General features: G+C 45.5%; 1 protein-coding gene across 1 annotated transcript; it reads right to left on the reverse strand.

Moving 5' to 3' along the window:
* Positions 1–5132: 5132 nt before the first annotated feature.
* On the reverse strand, positions 5133–15915 carry POFUT1 (protein O-fucosyltransferase 1). The gene is made up of 7 exons (XM_065414526.1): positions 15779–15915; positions 15084–15205; positions 11105–11287; positions 10259–10371; positions 8589–8781; positions 8060–8302; positions 5133–6948 (listed from the first exon to the last, which is right to left on the reverse strand). The coding sequence occupies exons 1-7, from the start codon at positions 15885–15887 to the stop codon at positions 6760–6762; spliced, it is 1152 nt and encodes a 383-aa protein (XP_065270598.1). The 5' UTR covers positions 15888–15915; the 3' UTR covers positions 5133–6759.
* Positions 15916–17153: the final 1238 nt, after the last annotated feature.

Consider the following 17153-nt stretch of genomic DNA (forward strand, 5'->3'; position numbering starts at 1 on the left):
CAAACAATCCCAATGCGAAGAAAAGATAGGAAGAATAGTATGAGGTCAATATGGCTCTATCAGGCAATCTTTAATGACCTGAAAATCAAAAAGGAATTCTACAGAATGTGGAAACATGGATGAATTGATAAGGAAGAGTACAAAAGAATACCACAAGCATGTAAGGACAAAATCCGAAAAGCTAAGGCACAAAATGAGTTGCACCTAGCAAGGGACATAAAAGGAAATAAGAGCCTTTTTAAATACATTAGGAGCTACAGAAAGACAAAGGAAACCGTAGGTCCTCTACTTAACGGGGAAGGAGAGCTAATAATGGCTGACATCAAGAAGGCTGAGGCGTTTAATGCCAGTTTTGCTTCATGATGACCAGAGACTCAGCACAATTAATATTAACAACAAGGGGGAAGGAACACGAGCCAAAATAGGGAAAGAACAGGCTAAAGAACATTTAGCTAAGTTAGATGTGTTCAAGTTGGCAGAGCTGGATGAAATTCATCATAGGGTACTTTAGGAAATAGTTGAAGCAATCTTGAAATCATTAGCAAGTATTTTCAAGAACTCATGGACAATAGATGAGGTCCCAGAAGACTGGAGAAGAGCAAACATAGTACCGATGTTTAAAAAAGGGAACAAAGATGACTCGGGGAATTCTAGACCAATCAGCCTAACTTTGATTCCTGGTAAGATACTAGTAGCTAGGGGGAAATAGTAAATGTGCTATATCTTGATTTTAGTAAGGCTTTTGACAGTCTCACAGGGAAATGTGGTCTAGAGCAAATTACTATAAGGTGGGTACACAGCTGGTTGAAAGACTTACTCAAAAAGTAGGTATCAATGGTTCGCTGTCAAATTGGGAGGGTTTCTCTAGTAGAGTCCCACTAAGGTCACCCCTGGATCTGGTACTATGCAATATTTTCATTAAGACTTGGATAATTGAGTGGAGCAAAAAGGCAAATATCATTCTGGGGTGTATTAATAGGAGTGTTGTATGTAAGACATAGGAGATAATTGTCCTGCTCTGCCCAGCCCTGGTGAGGCCTCAGCTGGAATACTGTGTCCAATTTTGGATGCTACATTTTAGAAAAGATGTGGATAAATTGGAGAGAGTCCAGAGGAGAGCAACAAAAATGATAAAAAGTTTAGAAAACCTGACCTACGAAGAAAAGTTAAAAAAAAAAAACTGGGTATGTTTAGTGTTCAGAAAAGACAACTGAGGGGGGATCTGATATGTCTGAATATATGTTAAGGGCTGTTATAAAGAGGATAGTGATCAATTGTTCTCCATGTCCACTGAAGGTAGGACAAGAAGTAATCGGCTTAATCTGCAGCAAGGGAAATTTAGGTTAGATGTTAGGAAAAACGTCCTAACTTTAAGGGTAGTTAAGTTCTGGATGAGGCTTCCAAGGGAGGTTGTTAAATCTTCATTGTTGGAGGTTTTTAAGAATACGTTGAACAAACACCTGTCAGGGATGGTCTAGGTTTACTTGATCCTGCCTCAGCACACAGGGGTGGATTTGATGACCTTTTGAGGTCCCTTCCAGCCCTACATTGCTATGGATCTACGTGGGGTTGCAGAGGGTGGAATGCAGGATGGGGGTGGGAGGGAGTGGATGTGAGGTGGAGGGGGAGGAATGAAAGATGGCTGGGAATGGGGAGCACTGGTCATGGGTATGCACATGTAGCAAAGACCACTGAAGAATTTTGGGCCAAGCCCACACAGGTCCTTGGCAGAGATGAAGGGACAACCATTGTCCTTAGCTAGGTAATTACTAGATGCTTAGAGGCAGGGAAGAGAGAGTCTTATGGTTGGACCAGTGTGCCTACCTCCCACATTGCATGCCAAGTAGCATATACATTCCTGAGCTCTTTTCAGAGTAGCAGCCGTGTTAGTCTGTATCCGCAAAAATAACAGGAGTACTTGTGGCACCTTAGAGACTAAATTAATAAATTTGTTAGTCTCTAAGGTGCCACAAGTACTCCTGTTATTCCTGAGCTCTGTAATTTCCCAGGGATAAATCCATGCACAGGCAGCTTGCCCTCTGAATTTTATATTCCATTTGCCATGCTTCTTGAGTTTTGACATAAGCTGCATATAGCAGAACACAGACTCGAGCTGAAAGAGTGTATATGTTTAAATTGGGGAATACATCAGCCTTGGAGGTTGTTGACATTTTAATTGTGGTTTATGTATTGTATGGGACATTTTAGAGGATTTTGTAAGAGATAAAGGAAATTGCATCTCAGGCTCTAAACCCCTCAGGTTTCTGGAGCTTGGGCTGCTGCCCACAGCCCTTTGCAAGTTTTCTGTAACTGTCCAGCATTCCATTTTCAAAAAGGGGACAGCTCTAATTTAGACTCCAATGTGTTTTAAGATGTTAATGGTTTCCATTCTCAAGTGTCTGATGATTTTTTAAGAAATGATGACAGGAAATTCCATCTTATCCTTTCAATCTTTTCTTGACCAGCAGGGCACACTCTTTCTAAAATTAAGATACATCCTTAGTTTAAGGCAGGGGTGGGCAAACTATGTCTCGTGGGCCGGATTTGGCCCGCCAGCCATTTTAAGCTGGCCCTCGAGCTCCCGCTGGGGCCTGGGGCAACTCCAGGCACCAGCGCAGCAAGCGCGTGCCTGGGGCGGCAAGCCGCGGGGGGGCGGCAGTCAGGCTACCTTTGGTGGTGTGCCTGCGGGAGGTCCGCCGGTCCCGCGGTTTGGTGGCAATTCGGTGGCAGGTACGCCAAAGGCGCAGGACCGGCAGATCACCCGCAGAAACGCCGCCGAATCCGCGTGACCAGCGGACTGCCCGCAGGCGTGCCGCCAAAGGCTGCCTTACTGCTGTGCTTGGGGCAGCAAAAAACATAGAGCCGCCCCTGGCTGGGGAGTGGGGTCTGGGGCTTGCCTTGCTCTGGCGCTCCAGCCGGGAAGTAGGGTTGGGGGCTGCGCCGCTTCTGGAAGCAGCAGCATGGCCCTGCTCCGGCTCCTACGTGTAGGGGCAGCCAGGGGGCTCCGCTCTGCATGCTGCCCCCACAGCTCCCATTGGCTAGGAACTGCGGCCAGTGGGAGCTGCAGGGGTGGTGCCTGCAGATGGGGCAGCACACAGAACCACCTGGCCGCGGCTCCGTGTACGAGCTGGAGTGGGGACATGTCCGCTGCTTCTGGGAGTCGCTTGAAGTAAGCACCGCCCAGAGCCTGCAGCCCTGAGCCTCTCCCCGCGCCCCTGGCCCAGCCCTGATCCCTCTCCCACCCTCTGAACTCCTCGGTCCCAGCCCAGAGCACCCTCCTACACCTCAAACTCTTCACCCCCAGCCCCACCCCAGAGCCCGGACCCTACTCCTCTGCCCCAGCCCAGAGCCCCCTCCCTCACCCTGAACTAATTTCTGGCCCCACCCTGGAGCCCTCACCCCAACCCCAATTTTCTGAGCATTCATGGCCCACCATACAATTTCTATTCCCTGATGTGGCCCTTGGGCCAAAAAGTTTGCCCACCCCTGGTTTAAGGGCTCACTGATTAGCCAAATGTCTTTTATTGCTGTCTAATGGGTCTAGAAAATTTGGTTCAGATTCCCTTTATTTTCTTATGTTACTGTTTTTGCATTGCTTAGATGGTTGTGTGATATATATTGTGCAGCAATATCTTTCTTGTACACAATACAGATTTAATTTTTCTAGTTGAGAGTTTCAAGGGTAAAGGCTATTTTCCTGATCCCAAGAAGAGAAGTACATTCTTTTAACTTCAGCTCTTCTATAACTTTCCAACTTAGTTTCTACACGAGAAATAGTGAGCATGTTTGTGGGGAAGGGGAGAGTTCTTAATTTGTGCAAATTAAACTGCGTGTTTTAGAACAAATGTGAGTTTTACTATCCAGACAAATCGAGCTCCAGTTGTGTATAGTATTAGTACAGCAGCCCATTTTTTATTTTGTAAATCTTCCCTACAAATCAAATTTGCTAGCCAGATGCTACTTTTTACATTTTCGTTTTGTAAATTATATGTGAGAAGCAAATTGCTCTCTGTTGCAGTCTGCTGCAGAACAAATACTGGAGTAGACACCGGAATTACCATACTAGATCAAGTTAAGATCAGACCAGAAGTCCATTTGGTCCATTGTGCTCTATCCAAATATGGACAGTACCACATACTGTAGAAAAAGATTTAAAAAAAACCCTGCATTGTAGGCAGTTATGGAAATACAAATATGGGCAGAAGTATTCATTCTCAATAAATAATTTAAAGGTTGAGGTTTGCAATTATAAGATATTTGACTGAAGTTAGTTTATAAGGTTCCATCAAATTGTGTTTTAACTAATGATCACTCCAAAAGCAGTGTAGCATGGTCCTTCTGACTGACTGAACCATTACACCAAGTGACAGGGTAGCACTGTTATATTAACATCTGACCCCCAAAAGTGCAGCTACAACAAAAGATTAGGCCTGTTCATTTTAGAAAAGAGGCGACTAAGGGAGAATATGATTAAGGGCTATAAAATCATGAATGGTGTGGAAAAAGTGAATGGAGAAGTGTTATTTACCTTTTCACCCAATACATAAACCAGGTAACAGTCGAAATTAATAGGCATCAGGTTTAATACAAACAAGAGGATGTACTTTTTCCACACAAAGCACAACTCCCATGGAACTCAGTGCCATAGGATGTTGTGAAGGCCAAAAGCATAACTGGGTTCAAAAAATAACTGGATACGTTCATGGAGGATAGGTCCATCAATGGCTATTAGCCAAGATGGTCAGGGCCCCAACCCCATGCTTGGGGCAACCCTAAACCTCTGAATGCCAGAAGCCAGGAGTAGAAGACTGGGTAGATGACTCCAGAATTGCCCTGTTCTGTACACTCCCCCTGAAGCTCAGGTATGGACCACTGTCAGACACAGGATACTGGGCTAGATGGACCATGGTCTGACCCAGTAAGGCTGTTCTTATGTTCTTGGATATTCCTCACTGAAGTGAGATGACAGTACTGATTGACCTTTGTAGGGGATTTGTATTTATATTTTTAAAAAAGATGCGACAGCCTTAGAGTAAATGGATCTGGGCAGAACTATGGCCAAATATGTTAGTCCAAACCGGGGAGAAGGGGAATTGGTAAGCTTTGAAACACTCAAGACAAAGATAAATTTCATTGTGTTTTATTATGAAAAAAATACAAAAAATATTCTCTTTCCAATGCTCCTTAAGTCAAAATACATCTTCTAAACCAAGATATTTTGCAAATCTCAGTAATCAGTCTCAATCATTAGCCATTCCTAATCAATGCAGACTTTGATTGCACCTTTCAATACCACCATAAATTGGAGGAAAATACTGATGAATCTAAACTGCTTAGGTTTATGAGCTTCCACAGTTACAAATTCCCAGCTAGCCTAAAACCTGCTCACAGTTAGCACCACTGAAATGACCAAATCTGACACATTTTTGAGATTAGCACTGAAAAGCACGAGGCTAGTGTATATTGACACAACACCTTAGTTAGCTTCCAATTTAACATGGGCCTCAACTCCTCTGACATTCGCTATAAGGCACAGGAACACCAAAGAAAAATGCTCAGATATGAGCAAGTTCCCCAGATGCAAAGAGCACATCAGGAGAAGATGCCCTAGCTGTATAACTAATCCGTATCGAAAAGGGAGTGAGTGCCAAAACTCAATCATTTACCAATAGCCACAGGAGTAACAAGACTGTTCCATGCAGGGATAATGATGTGGATCATCACAGTCACCCATGCAAAATTAAACTGTACTGGTCAAAATTTTGCTGTCAGTGGAGAGGGCTCTTTGTGAGAAAATGCAGAAAAACCCTTAGCACAAACCTACCTGGGATAAAAGCCCACCATACCGCCTCCTAATGCTTTATTGAGGTTATTTTAAAATTTCAGTTCCATTTAAAAATATTAGCTTCTAATATTTACTGATCTCCACAAATCCCTGTGACCGAATGTCATGATCCACCTCTCAGAGCAAGAGACAATAGCTATGAAATCATAAAACACCAGCCCATGACAAGCTAAAGGAGATTGCCCCCATCAGTGTTCTGTGTGCCCTGGTCAGCGCTGGTACTAAATAGACACCTGCGTCGTCATGATATAACATCACCATACTTCTGCAGCACCCTTTGGAGAGCTCAAAGTAATTTACAGACATTATTAAATTTAGTCTCAACTCTCCTGTGAGGTAGAAGCATTAAACCCATTTTACAGATGGGAAACTGAGGCACAGAGGTGACTTGCCCATATCGGACAGCAGCAATCCTCGAAATAAAACTCAGATCTTCTGATGCTCAATTCTAAGTTTTAGGCAATGTTCCTTTTCATGGACCACACTCCCTTGTAATACTAGTTTGCACTTCTTGAGCACCTGTCATCCAAGGTGCATCACAAGATGCTTCCCAGCACTTGCAGGAGAAACAGTAAAATATGGGAAATGAAGAGAGGGGAATCTGAGCTGCTATCTGATTGTGGTGGCTGATAAGTCCCAAATAATGAGAATGGAAGGTTTCCTACAAGAGGTCACCCCATGGTTTAAAATTCATTTTCCATTTCTGATCTTATGCTGGCATCATGGAATTACTGAGAAGGTGATCAGAAATGAATCCAAAGATTAATGTGAGGCCAGGATGAAGGTATGGGAACAGGCCTGTCATAGTGGAATTGAATGTCCTAAGATGACATTTTTATCATGGTGTGTCTGCTGACGGTGCATTAGTGTTCAGAACTATAAGAACAATCAAAATCTGCCTCTTCCTCTCCTGATCAGAATTCATCCCGCAGCCTTGGAGGGTGGTCCATGCCAAAAAATGAGGAGGGCCTCCCATGCACATCACGTTCTCGTTTCACAAAGGCAGTAAATGAAGAGACACAGTTCCCAATAAAATGGTCAGATTGGCCAAGGATATACAAGTCTATCTGGGCCACTTCGGGCTGCAAATTCACCACTTTGATCTGCAAAGTGAAAGGGGAAAAACAAGTTAATCCAGCCATCACTGTACAGAATAGATAGTCCCAGGGCATAAGAGTCCTGGCCATAACACAGCAAATGGGTACAAACTGGAATCAATCTAAACTTGCCTATGTAATAGCAGTACTTGCTGGAGCCTTTGAAAGGGCATCTCAATTCAGCTCAGGTCCTTGCCAACACACAGGACTGGATCTTTTAGTTCTGGAGGAAGCTGAATTCTTCAAAGGACCCTTAGTACTTTAGTCTTGTTGCTGTGGGTAAAGCTCACTTCTCATTCCATGCATCAGTAACTAACTTTCCTAATATGAAGGTTAGCAGTCCCTGAAGTTCACACTGATCTAAAATAGAAGGGCTTGGAAATTTTACCTTACACTTATTAGCCCAAATAGTAAACCTACTAGCCAGGGTGGAAAATATCTGTGCTACCATATTTTCTGTTTTTCCCAAACTTCTTTTTTCTAATATATCTCATCAATTTCTCCCACTACACTAACATGTGGGCTGGGGCTCCACTGCCCAGGGACAACGCCTGGGTGAAAACTGATGTACTCCACCCCAAGTGATGGGAAAGGGGAGAGTGCTGGGATTCTTAAAATGTTAGGGTTATTTATCTAGGACCCAATCCTGCAAGGTTCTGAGTGTCCAATTCTTATGATACTCAGAACCTCAAAGGATCAAGCCAATAGACATCCAATCCTTTGACACTCACTAAACCTCAATTTTACTGCAGCACCAGGGCACAAAGAGTATTTCATAGAATCATAGAATATCAGGGTTGGAAGGGACCTCAGGAGGACATCTAGTCCGACCCCCTGCTCAAAGCAGGACCAATCCCCAGACAGATTTTTTTTTAACCCAGTTCCCTAAATGGCCCCCTCAAGGATTGAACTCACAACCCTGGGTTTAAGCAGGCCAATGCTCAAACCACTGAGCTATCCCCCCTCCATCATCTGTTAGTTAATCAGTCAGTCTTAACTGAACACACACGAGACAATCAAATGTCCAGAGCATGCAGCAGCAGCAGCAAGCGTTGCACTAGCTGGGGAAGGACATTATTGGAGCAGTCCTGTCAGTCTGAGAGTCTGAAAGACTTACCTTTCCTTTGAAAAGCTGCTGTATTTCTGTAGTGTAGGGCTCAGAATCAGTGGCAATGTAGACAGACTTAGCTTCCACCTTCTTCACCCAGAGCTTGAGTGCACGCTTGATCTCCTTCAGGTCTGGCAGGCACATGTCCATTGTGAGAGGCACCGCATTGTTTCGGTCATAGCCTACGCACTGTGGCGAAGCCATGAAGTGTGATCCAGCCGTCCCATCCTTCAGCATATTACATGCATTCTTCTATTAGGACGAAAAGAGAGAATGCCATATGTGATCGGCAACAGCTAAGAAAAAAAGGACTGACTCCAACTCAGCCAGCATTTCTAGTATCTAAACACGGCCAGTTACTGAGTGCAAACTAGGTTTAGACTCTCATCTCAGAACGCCTGACCATATCAGTGCTGCTCCGTTTCTCTTTCTGTATACTTTCTATAGGGATGATGGCTGCCAGTCCAGTTGTGTGGTGATGACACTGACTGCATGCACCAGACCCACTGAAATCTACATAAGAGCGTAAGAGTCATACCCAGTCAGAGCCGATCCGCAGATGAATTCCTACATAGGGTCTAACCAGGAGAGAATGAATATAGGCCTCTCCCTTCTGCGCCATCTCATCAGACCACACGACATACTTGTGCAGAGGCCGATGCTCCTCTAAGACTGGAAACTGGGCTGGAGCTCCAGGTAGGGCAAGAACAGGGTGCTCTGATGGTGGAAACCTGGAAGGAGAAACAAGACAGGAGCTCCATGTGTTTTCAGCATCTCTGGGAAGGAGATGGAAAAAGAAACAGGTGTGCAGGATATCTTTTGGCCTTGTTAGAGTGCCAGGGTAAATCAGAAAAGACAGTTACTCCATGGAATGGAAAGAACTGAGCGATCCTGCATTATAGAAGTCCAGTGAACCAACAAGCGAAGTTCAAGCAGTAGGTGTAATTCCAGACTAAAAACCATGAAGAGATTACATGGATAGCCACTCATAATCAAGAATTGCCAAAATTAGAGCTGCCTGAATGATTTTAACTCCACCCCTTTGGGTACATGCCTTAGGATTCAGTTGTTAATTACATGATCACCGACATTCTCAAGAAAAAACAAAATGCCTTCTTCACCCTCACCATCCTTAAAGTTTTCTCACTTGTCCTTTGGTCTCTCCATACCTCATCCCCATCCATTGCCCTTGCAAGCTCTGGCCAGCTATAGCCTCTACATCCTAAGGGATAGAGAAATTCCTACTCTTCCCATCTTGTGGGCCTTCAGAGGTGCAAGGAGGAGTCTAGCTTGTGTGCACCTTAGAACCACCATACAAGAGATGTAGGCACTGAATCCTAGCCTCCACTCCTGCACTACAAGTTTCAGTGCATAGCTAATTAGCCCTACATGCACGGTGTAGCCATCCTTAGCTGTGCACTTTATGAGTTTGGTATAAAAAGTACTGAAAACAGTGGATTAGAATGGAAACCATTATGCAACTTGAAATATAACAGTGTCTATCACTCCTGCTGTCAGAAAAAAGGAATCTTCACCATTTCAGCAGGTGAATTATACACAACTCATAGTGTCAAGACACTGCTTTTTACCTCAGACTCAACAGCAAATCAGAAGTGAATTAATGCAATTTGAGGGACAGAACAATGACAAGACAGCCTTGACATTCATGGCAGTGGATCAGTTATAAATACTCTTTAGTTAAGTGTTTCTCACTCCAAGTTAAAGTAGTTCTGATGCCCAGGCAACTGCAGTAATAAATATTAGGCCACTTGTGGCTCTGATAACAGGTAGATATTGGACAGAAGTTTAGTGTAGTGTGATCTTTGTTCGTCAGCCGAGACCTGAATTATTTCTGATTTACTTCTGGGAAGAGCAATTAAAGACTCAGCCAATAAACACAGCAATTAAATGTTATCACTTACTGGCTGGCAAGTCGCTCAGCCTTACATACTTCACATCTAATATTGTCAATAGGAACACAGTGTTGGGCCAATTGACCATGGAAACAGCTTCAAGGTTTTTGTCTCAATGTGACACACTCCTAACGGAAATGTTAAACTGTCACTTCAAGCCATCCCAAATGACATCGGGGCTCTATGGTGTGACTAGAGTGAGCATTTCCCTGAGAGCCACTCCAAGTGCCTACACAAGTTCAGCTATGGCATCACTACTCCACCACTGTGGACAGCTTCCCCAGGCTCTTGCTACCTTTGGATCCAGTGGTCCTTGTAAGAGAGACTGAAGGAAATGCCCCCGAAGAGCTCAGACCTATTGAAGTCCACGTTGAATTGATCCCAAAATGGACCAAAGGGATTTCCGTCCTGCAAAACAAAAACAGCTGCTCATACACCACAGCACATGGATCCCTGGCCTTAGAGCTGGAATCTAAAAAATGGAGGACCTGGAGAGGTCTGCAGCCAGAATTCTGCTACAGAAAGCCATGCTTACCAGGGGGTTGACTGAGTCTGGTATGCTTACCATCTAACAACTTGCTGGGAAGGAGCAGATAAACTAAGGAGATCCTTGTATTAAAATAAAAGACTATTCCAAACGCTGTCCTAAAATGTATCAAGTAACTGGGGTCTGGTGCCCAGTGACCATATGTCCTGAAGGAGACGGACTTTTAAATCAGTTGGGGATAATTGCTGTATGGATGAGATAGATGGGTAAAAGGCCAGTGGAATGTCTGCTTTTTTTTTTGTTAAGGTCTTGTTTTTACCTAAAATTACAATTACTTTGAATATGATAAATACACACTTAAACAATACAACCCTATTGACTCCCAACCCTTCACTGTCACCACCAGACCTTAATGTAAGTACCTCACAGATGGGTTCTAATGGAAGAGCAGCACATGGCTGGATTGCCTGAAATGCTCTGCAGAGTGTATAATCTGGAATGCAATGCCCAAAGGGATAGGCAGGGGAAGAAGTGCCCCGTACAGTGATCTAGGACACCAAGCCTTAGGAAGGTCCCAGAATAGCGAATAAATACCAGTCTCTGACTCAATCATTCCTCTGACCTAAGCTAGCAAAACAGGAGTGAGACACTTACCTTCATGGGACAAGTCCTTTTGTCACTGCTTCTCTGAGCTGCTGCTTCAAAGCAGTAAGCCACTCGCTTGCCAGGGGGCCAGTGAATGGGTGCTAATCTCTTCATGAAGTCCTCCAAGCTGATAACCCGGTGATATTCTAAGAGAGGTTCCAGTTTGAAGTATTCCTTGTAGGAAACATGCAGCTGTGAATGAGAGAAAGAGATCTACTCATAGTGCAATTGGAAGTCAGTTCCAGCTAAATCTCTACTCAAACGAATAGAAAACACTGCGGTCTGTACCCGTTTATTCATTCAGTGATGGCAGGATGAACAGCTCAGGACATCTTATGATCCAAATAAACAAATGCTTTAGAATCCACAACTCTATAGAATTTGATGGAGGCAAACATGGCTATCTACATAAGAACGGCCATACTGGGTCAGACCAAAGGTCCATCTAGCCCAGTATCCTGTCTTCCAACAGTGGCCAATGCCAGATGCCCCAGAGGGAATGAACAGAACAGGTAATCATTAAGTGATCCATCCCCTTTTACCCATTCCCAGCTTCTGGCAAACAGAGGCTAGGGACACCATCCCTGTCCATCCTGGCTAATAGCCATTGATGGACCTATCCTTCATTAACTTATCTAGTTCTTTTTTGAACCCTGTTATAGTCTTGGCCTTCACAACATCCTCTGGCAAGGAGTTCCACAGGTTGACTGTGCATTGTGTGAAGACATACTTCCTTTTGTTTGTTTTAAACCTGCTGCCTATTAATTTCATTTGGTGACCCCTAGTTCTTGTGCTACGAGGAGTAAATAACACTTCCTTATTTACTTTCTCCACACCAGTCATGATTTTATAGACCTCTATCATATCCCCCCTTAGTCGTCTCTTCTCCAAGCTCAAAAGTCCAAGTCTTATTAATCTCTCCTCATATGGAAGCCGTTCCATAACCCTAATCATTTGTGTTGTCCTTTTCTGAACCTTGTCCAATTCCAATATATCTTTTTTGAGATGGGGCAACCACATTTGCACACAGTATTCAAGATGTGGGTGTACCATGGATTTATATAGAGGCAATATCATATTTTCTGTCTTATTATCTATCCCTTTCTTAATGATTCCCAACATTCTGTTTGCTTTTTTGACTGCCACTGCACATTGAGTGGATGTTTTCAGAGAACTATGCACAAAGACTGCAAGATCTCTTTCTTGAGTGGTAATAGCTAATTTAGACCCCGTTATTTTATATGTACAGTTGGGATTCTGTTTTCCAATGTGTATTACTTTGCATTTATCAACATTGAGTTTCATCTGCCATTTTGTTGCCCAGTCATCCAGTTTTGTGAGATCCTTTTGTAGCTTTTCGCAGTCTGCCTGGGACTTAACTATCTTGAGTAGTTTTGTATCATCTGCAAATTTTGCCCCCTCACTGTTTACCCCTTTTTCCAGATCATTTACGAATATGTTGAATAGGATTGGTCCAGAACAGACCCCTGGGGGACACCACTATTTACCTCTCTCCATTCTGAAAACTGACCATTTATACCTACCCTTTGTTTCCTATCTTTTAACCAGTTACCAATCCCTGAGAGGACCTTCCCTCTTATCCCATGACAGCTTACTTTGCTTAAGAGCCTTTGGTGAGGGACCTTGTCAAAGGCTTTCTGAAAATCTAAGTACACTATATCCACTGGATCCCCCTTATCCACATGCTTGTTGACCCCCTCAAAAAAGTAGCAGATTCCATTAGTAGATTCTAGTAGATTGGTGAGGCATGATTTCCCTTTACAAAAACCATGTTGACTCTTCCTCAACAAATTATGTTCATCTATGTGTCTGACAATTTTGTTCTTTACTATAGTTTCAACCAGTTTGCCTGGTACTGAAGTCAGGTTAACTGGCCTGTAATTGCCGGGATCACCTCTGGAGCCCTTTTAAAAAATTGGCATCACATTAGCTATCCTCCAGTCATTTGGTACAGAGGCTGATTTAAATGATAGGTTACAGATGACAGTTAGTAGTCCTGCAATTTCACATTTGAGTTCCTTCAGAACTCTTGGGTAAATACCATCTGGTGCTGGTGACTTATTACTGTTTAGTTTATCAATTTGTTCCGAAACCTCCTCTAATGACACCTCAATCTGCAACAGTTCCTCAGATTTGTCACCTAAAAAAATGGCTCAGGTTTGGGAATTTCCCTCATATCCTGAGCCGTGAAGACCGATGCAAAAAATTCATTTAGTTTCTCTGCAATGCCTTATCATCCTTGAGGGCTCCTTTAGCATATCGATCGTCCAGTGGCTCCACTGGTTGTTTAACAGACTTTCTTCTTCTGATATACTTAAAAATTTTTTTGCTATTACCTTTGGAGTCTTTGGCTAGCTGTTCTTCAAATTCTTTTTTGGCCTTCCTAATTATATTTTTACACTTCATTTGCCAGAATTTATGCTCCTTTCTATTTTCCTCACTAGGATTTAACTTCCACTTTTTAAAGGATGCCTTTTTGTCTCTCACTGCTTCTTTTACTTTGTTGATTAGCCACGGTGACACTTTTTTGGTTCTCTCTGTTTTTTAAGGCACTTTTTGGGTTTTCGTACTATGTTTTTTAAAAGTTTTAATCTAGAGATTAGAAGAGGGGACTTCAAGTCAGGACTCCTGGGTTCCCAGCTCCACCACTGGCATGCTGAGACCTTGAGACATAAAGAATAGGCACTTATAATTTTCCCCAATGCCCCTTACAAACAGTACCTGATTAAACCTTGTATAGCACATAAGTATTATCCCTATTTTACAGATGGGAAAGCTGTGTAAAGTTATTATGTAATTTATGTGGCTCAATGTTTATAATGTGCTATGACATGTTCAGATGAAATGGACTATATAAAGGAAAAGCTACTCTAAAGAGAAAATAACCAGTGTGTACCCTTATCACCTCCTAATGGAGTCATCAAATGCAGCATCAACGTCCAGGTTGGCCTGTGAGAGGCACCCCTGTGATCACTAGTTATCACCTTGACTTTTATAACCCATTTACAACAGGGTGATACTTTTATAAAAAGTAGCACTGGGCCCCTGTTACAAGGATGCAGAGTTCAGCAGCTGATACAAACCCCTCGGTAATAACGTTTTCCCATGACAACACTAACTATGTTAACTGGGGGACACATGGGACTTTTAAAAAAACAACCCATGAGTTGCCATGTTTTTATTCACATTCAGTATCTTCGGTGCAAGGGAGCGTACTGGTGGTGAAAGGAGCTAACTTAATAACCCCAAAGACTAAAATCCTTTGGGTATCCACGGAATAGGTTCGGTGCATGCAAACAACAGGGCAAGAATCCCCACACTGCCCTGGCAATGTGCCTTAGCTGGAGGGACTATTTCTACCAGCACGATGGAAATTCAGTCCCCACAATCCATTAAAATCTTGTCCCCTCTGCTGAATCTGCCAATAATGGGGTCAGTTAGTGCCAGCGGAGTCATGCAACATCTGTCCACTGGGAGCTAGTCTGAGATCACCAAACTCAGGAGTCCCTTTATATATCGTGCATCAGCACATCCTCTCTCTTCTAGAATGCAAGCTCTCTGCAGCAGAGACTCTTTATTTTGTGTCTTGTACATCATGGAACACACTGTCAGTGCTTAATAAATAACAATAATAATGCTGAAGAGCCAAAAACCCAACTGGTTTTCACATTTCAAAGCCAACAACCAGAGCCATTATGTAAATATGCAAGTGGCCATATAGAAGTCTGTCTCCCTAGAATATTAGATTGTAAATTGTTTGGAGCAGAGACTATTTTTTTCCTTTATGCCTGTACAGCATTTAGCATGTTTGGCCCCAGTTGTTATATTAAGTTGTGCGGAATGTATTTATCAGGAACATGTATGTAGCATTATAAACATATGTGGCACCACACCAACAGCGAGCGGGACATGGTATAATTTGTAGAGAACCCAACATCAAAGTATTGAGGGGCTGAACAGGACTTACATTAGTATAGGGAGGCCTGTGGTGTCGGTACTCGATCCAGGGAGGCACAGCCAGGGTACGATTCAGAGTCTTGGCAAACGCCAAGGAGCCCAGGAAATGATCAGCCTGGTTCCCAAATCTCCCTGAAAAAGTGTCAAGAGCTGGATTTATTGGCCAAATCAGGGATGCCCATGTTGCCACAAAGACTCCCTACAACTCCATGCCCTCCCCCATCTCTGGGTCATCAAAAAAGTGAAGGTTTTCAGGAATTACAGGGATCTGGGGGAGATCTGGGACCCACGGCAGGTGGAGGGTGGGATAAGAGAAGGGCAGGGGGGAAGGGTGATCCAAGGGGGGGCTGTTGGGTTGGGAGAAGGGAGGAAGGAAGAGTGGGTGTGGGGAGCTGAGTCCCTGGGGGCTGAAAGTCTGATTGCAAGAGAAAAGAATGGACCGGTGTGTGTGTGGGGGGGGGGGGGGCGGCACTGGGAGGGAGCTCCAAAGGGGGAAATCGCGGGGGCAGGGCAGGATCTAGGACTGGGGACACAAGCGGGCTCTGGGGGGCCAGGAAAGGGGCCGCTGGGGTGGCTCCAGGGAGGGGCCCGGGAAGGGGGGGCGCCACGGGGGTGCGGCTCTGGGGCGGGGCCCGCTGGGGGCAGGGGCCCTGGAAAGGGGGACACTGGGGGGGCCCTGCAGCGCGCCCGCAGGGAGGGTCTCACCCATGCAGGGGCAATAGAGCAGGTAACCGGCTGGGTCCCAGGCGGGCGCCGCCGAACCGCTCGCCGGTACCAGCAGGAGCAGGAGCCGGAGCCCGAGAGCCCCCATCATCGCTGGGCAACCAGCGGGGCGGGAGGCCTATCCCGGCATGCACCGGGCTCCGGAACGGAAGGGGCGCTCTAGGGGGGAAAGGGCACCATAGAGGCGGAAGGAGCGCGAGCGAGCGCGGCGTCACTCCCACAATGCCCCGCACAATGGGGCCGCCGGGGCCTGAGCCGGAGCCGAGCCTGGCGGGGCCCGGGGGAACGGGGTGAGTGCGGGGACGTGGGGAGCCCCGGGGCAGGGGGAGGAGCCTGCCAAGCCACGCCCCCCCGCGAGCGGCCATCTCCCCGCGGCAGCCGGCCGAGGGGCGCGCCTGAGGGGGCAGCCCGGCCCCCGCGCGGGGCTCTGGAGGACGGGGACCCCCGCGCGAGGAGCCGGTGCCGCCTCATGCCCCCTCGCCCGGCGAGCCCGGGCCGTGGCTTGGCAGAAGGTTGTGTAGCCCCGACCCCTTCCCTGCCCCTGGGCGGCGCGAGAGACCCGCCAGCGTGCGGCGAGCCCGGCCGGGGAGAATCCGCCTCCGCGCCGCTCGGGGGAGGCTCCCCTGGTCCCGATCCGCCGGGGCTCGCTCCGCACGGGGTGGGCCGGGGCTCCCGGCTGCGGGGACGGCAGAGAGCTCCTGACTTCTGGAGCCCGACCTACGCCCGAGCCCCACTGCTCAGCGGGTAGCCCAGTGCCCCATGCAGCCTACAGGCACATGCCCCGCACCAGGGGCCAGGCTTCATTTCCAGCTCGCTCCTGGGGCTGCTTGTACGAGCTCAAACCACGGAATCAGGTTCTGCCCCCCCCCCCCTCTCAGTTCTGCTCTGGCGACTATGGTGATTGTCTCCCAAACGTTGTGCCCGCGATTCCCAAAAGGAGCAAATGATGATTTATAGGCTGGTTAGCCTGACATCAGTCCGGGACACTAACATGGGGTAGGCGATGTAACTGATAAAGAATAGGAATATAATTAAATGCCAGTCAACATTCAACATGGTTTTATGGGGCACTGGTCTTGTCAAATTTGATTACATTCTTTGGGAGGAGGGAGTTTGGTTGATAAAGGTAACTAGGTAGGCAAGGTGAGTGAGGTAATATTTATTAATAAAGATGTAATATATGCAGAGTTTTGTAAGGCATTTGACTTATTACTGCATGACATTTCGATTTAAAAAAAAGCACTATACAAGATCAGTAAAACACATGTTAAATGGATTAAGAACGGACAGATTCATGGTATTTGTCAATGAGGAATTATCATCAACTAGAGGTGTTTTTAATGGGGTTCTGTAGTGA

Source organism: Emys orbicularis, chromosome 12 (genome assembly GCF_028017835.1).
Source record: "Emys orbicularis isolate rEmyOrb1 chromosome 12, rEmyOrb1.hap1, whole genome shotgun sequence".
Lineage (NCBI taxonomy): Eukaryota > Metazoa > Chordata > Testudines > Emydidae > Emys > Emys orbicularis.

Excerpts from the sequence above, each read along its gene's own strand:
- POFUT1 (XM_065414526.1), bottom strand. The coding sequence starts at position 15,887 with ATGATGGGGGCTCTCGGGCTCCGGCTCCTGCTCCTGCTGGTACCGGCG. Across the intron at positions 8,782-10,258 it reads AAGGACCACTGGATCCAAAG|GTTTCCACCATCAGAGCACC; the intron begins GTAGCAAGAGCC and ends TTCTCCTTCCAG. Across the intron at positions 6,949-8,059 it reads AGCAGCTTTTCAAAGGAAAG|ATCAAAGTGGTGAATTTGCA; the intron begins GTAAGTCTTTCA and ends TTCACTTTGCAG.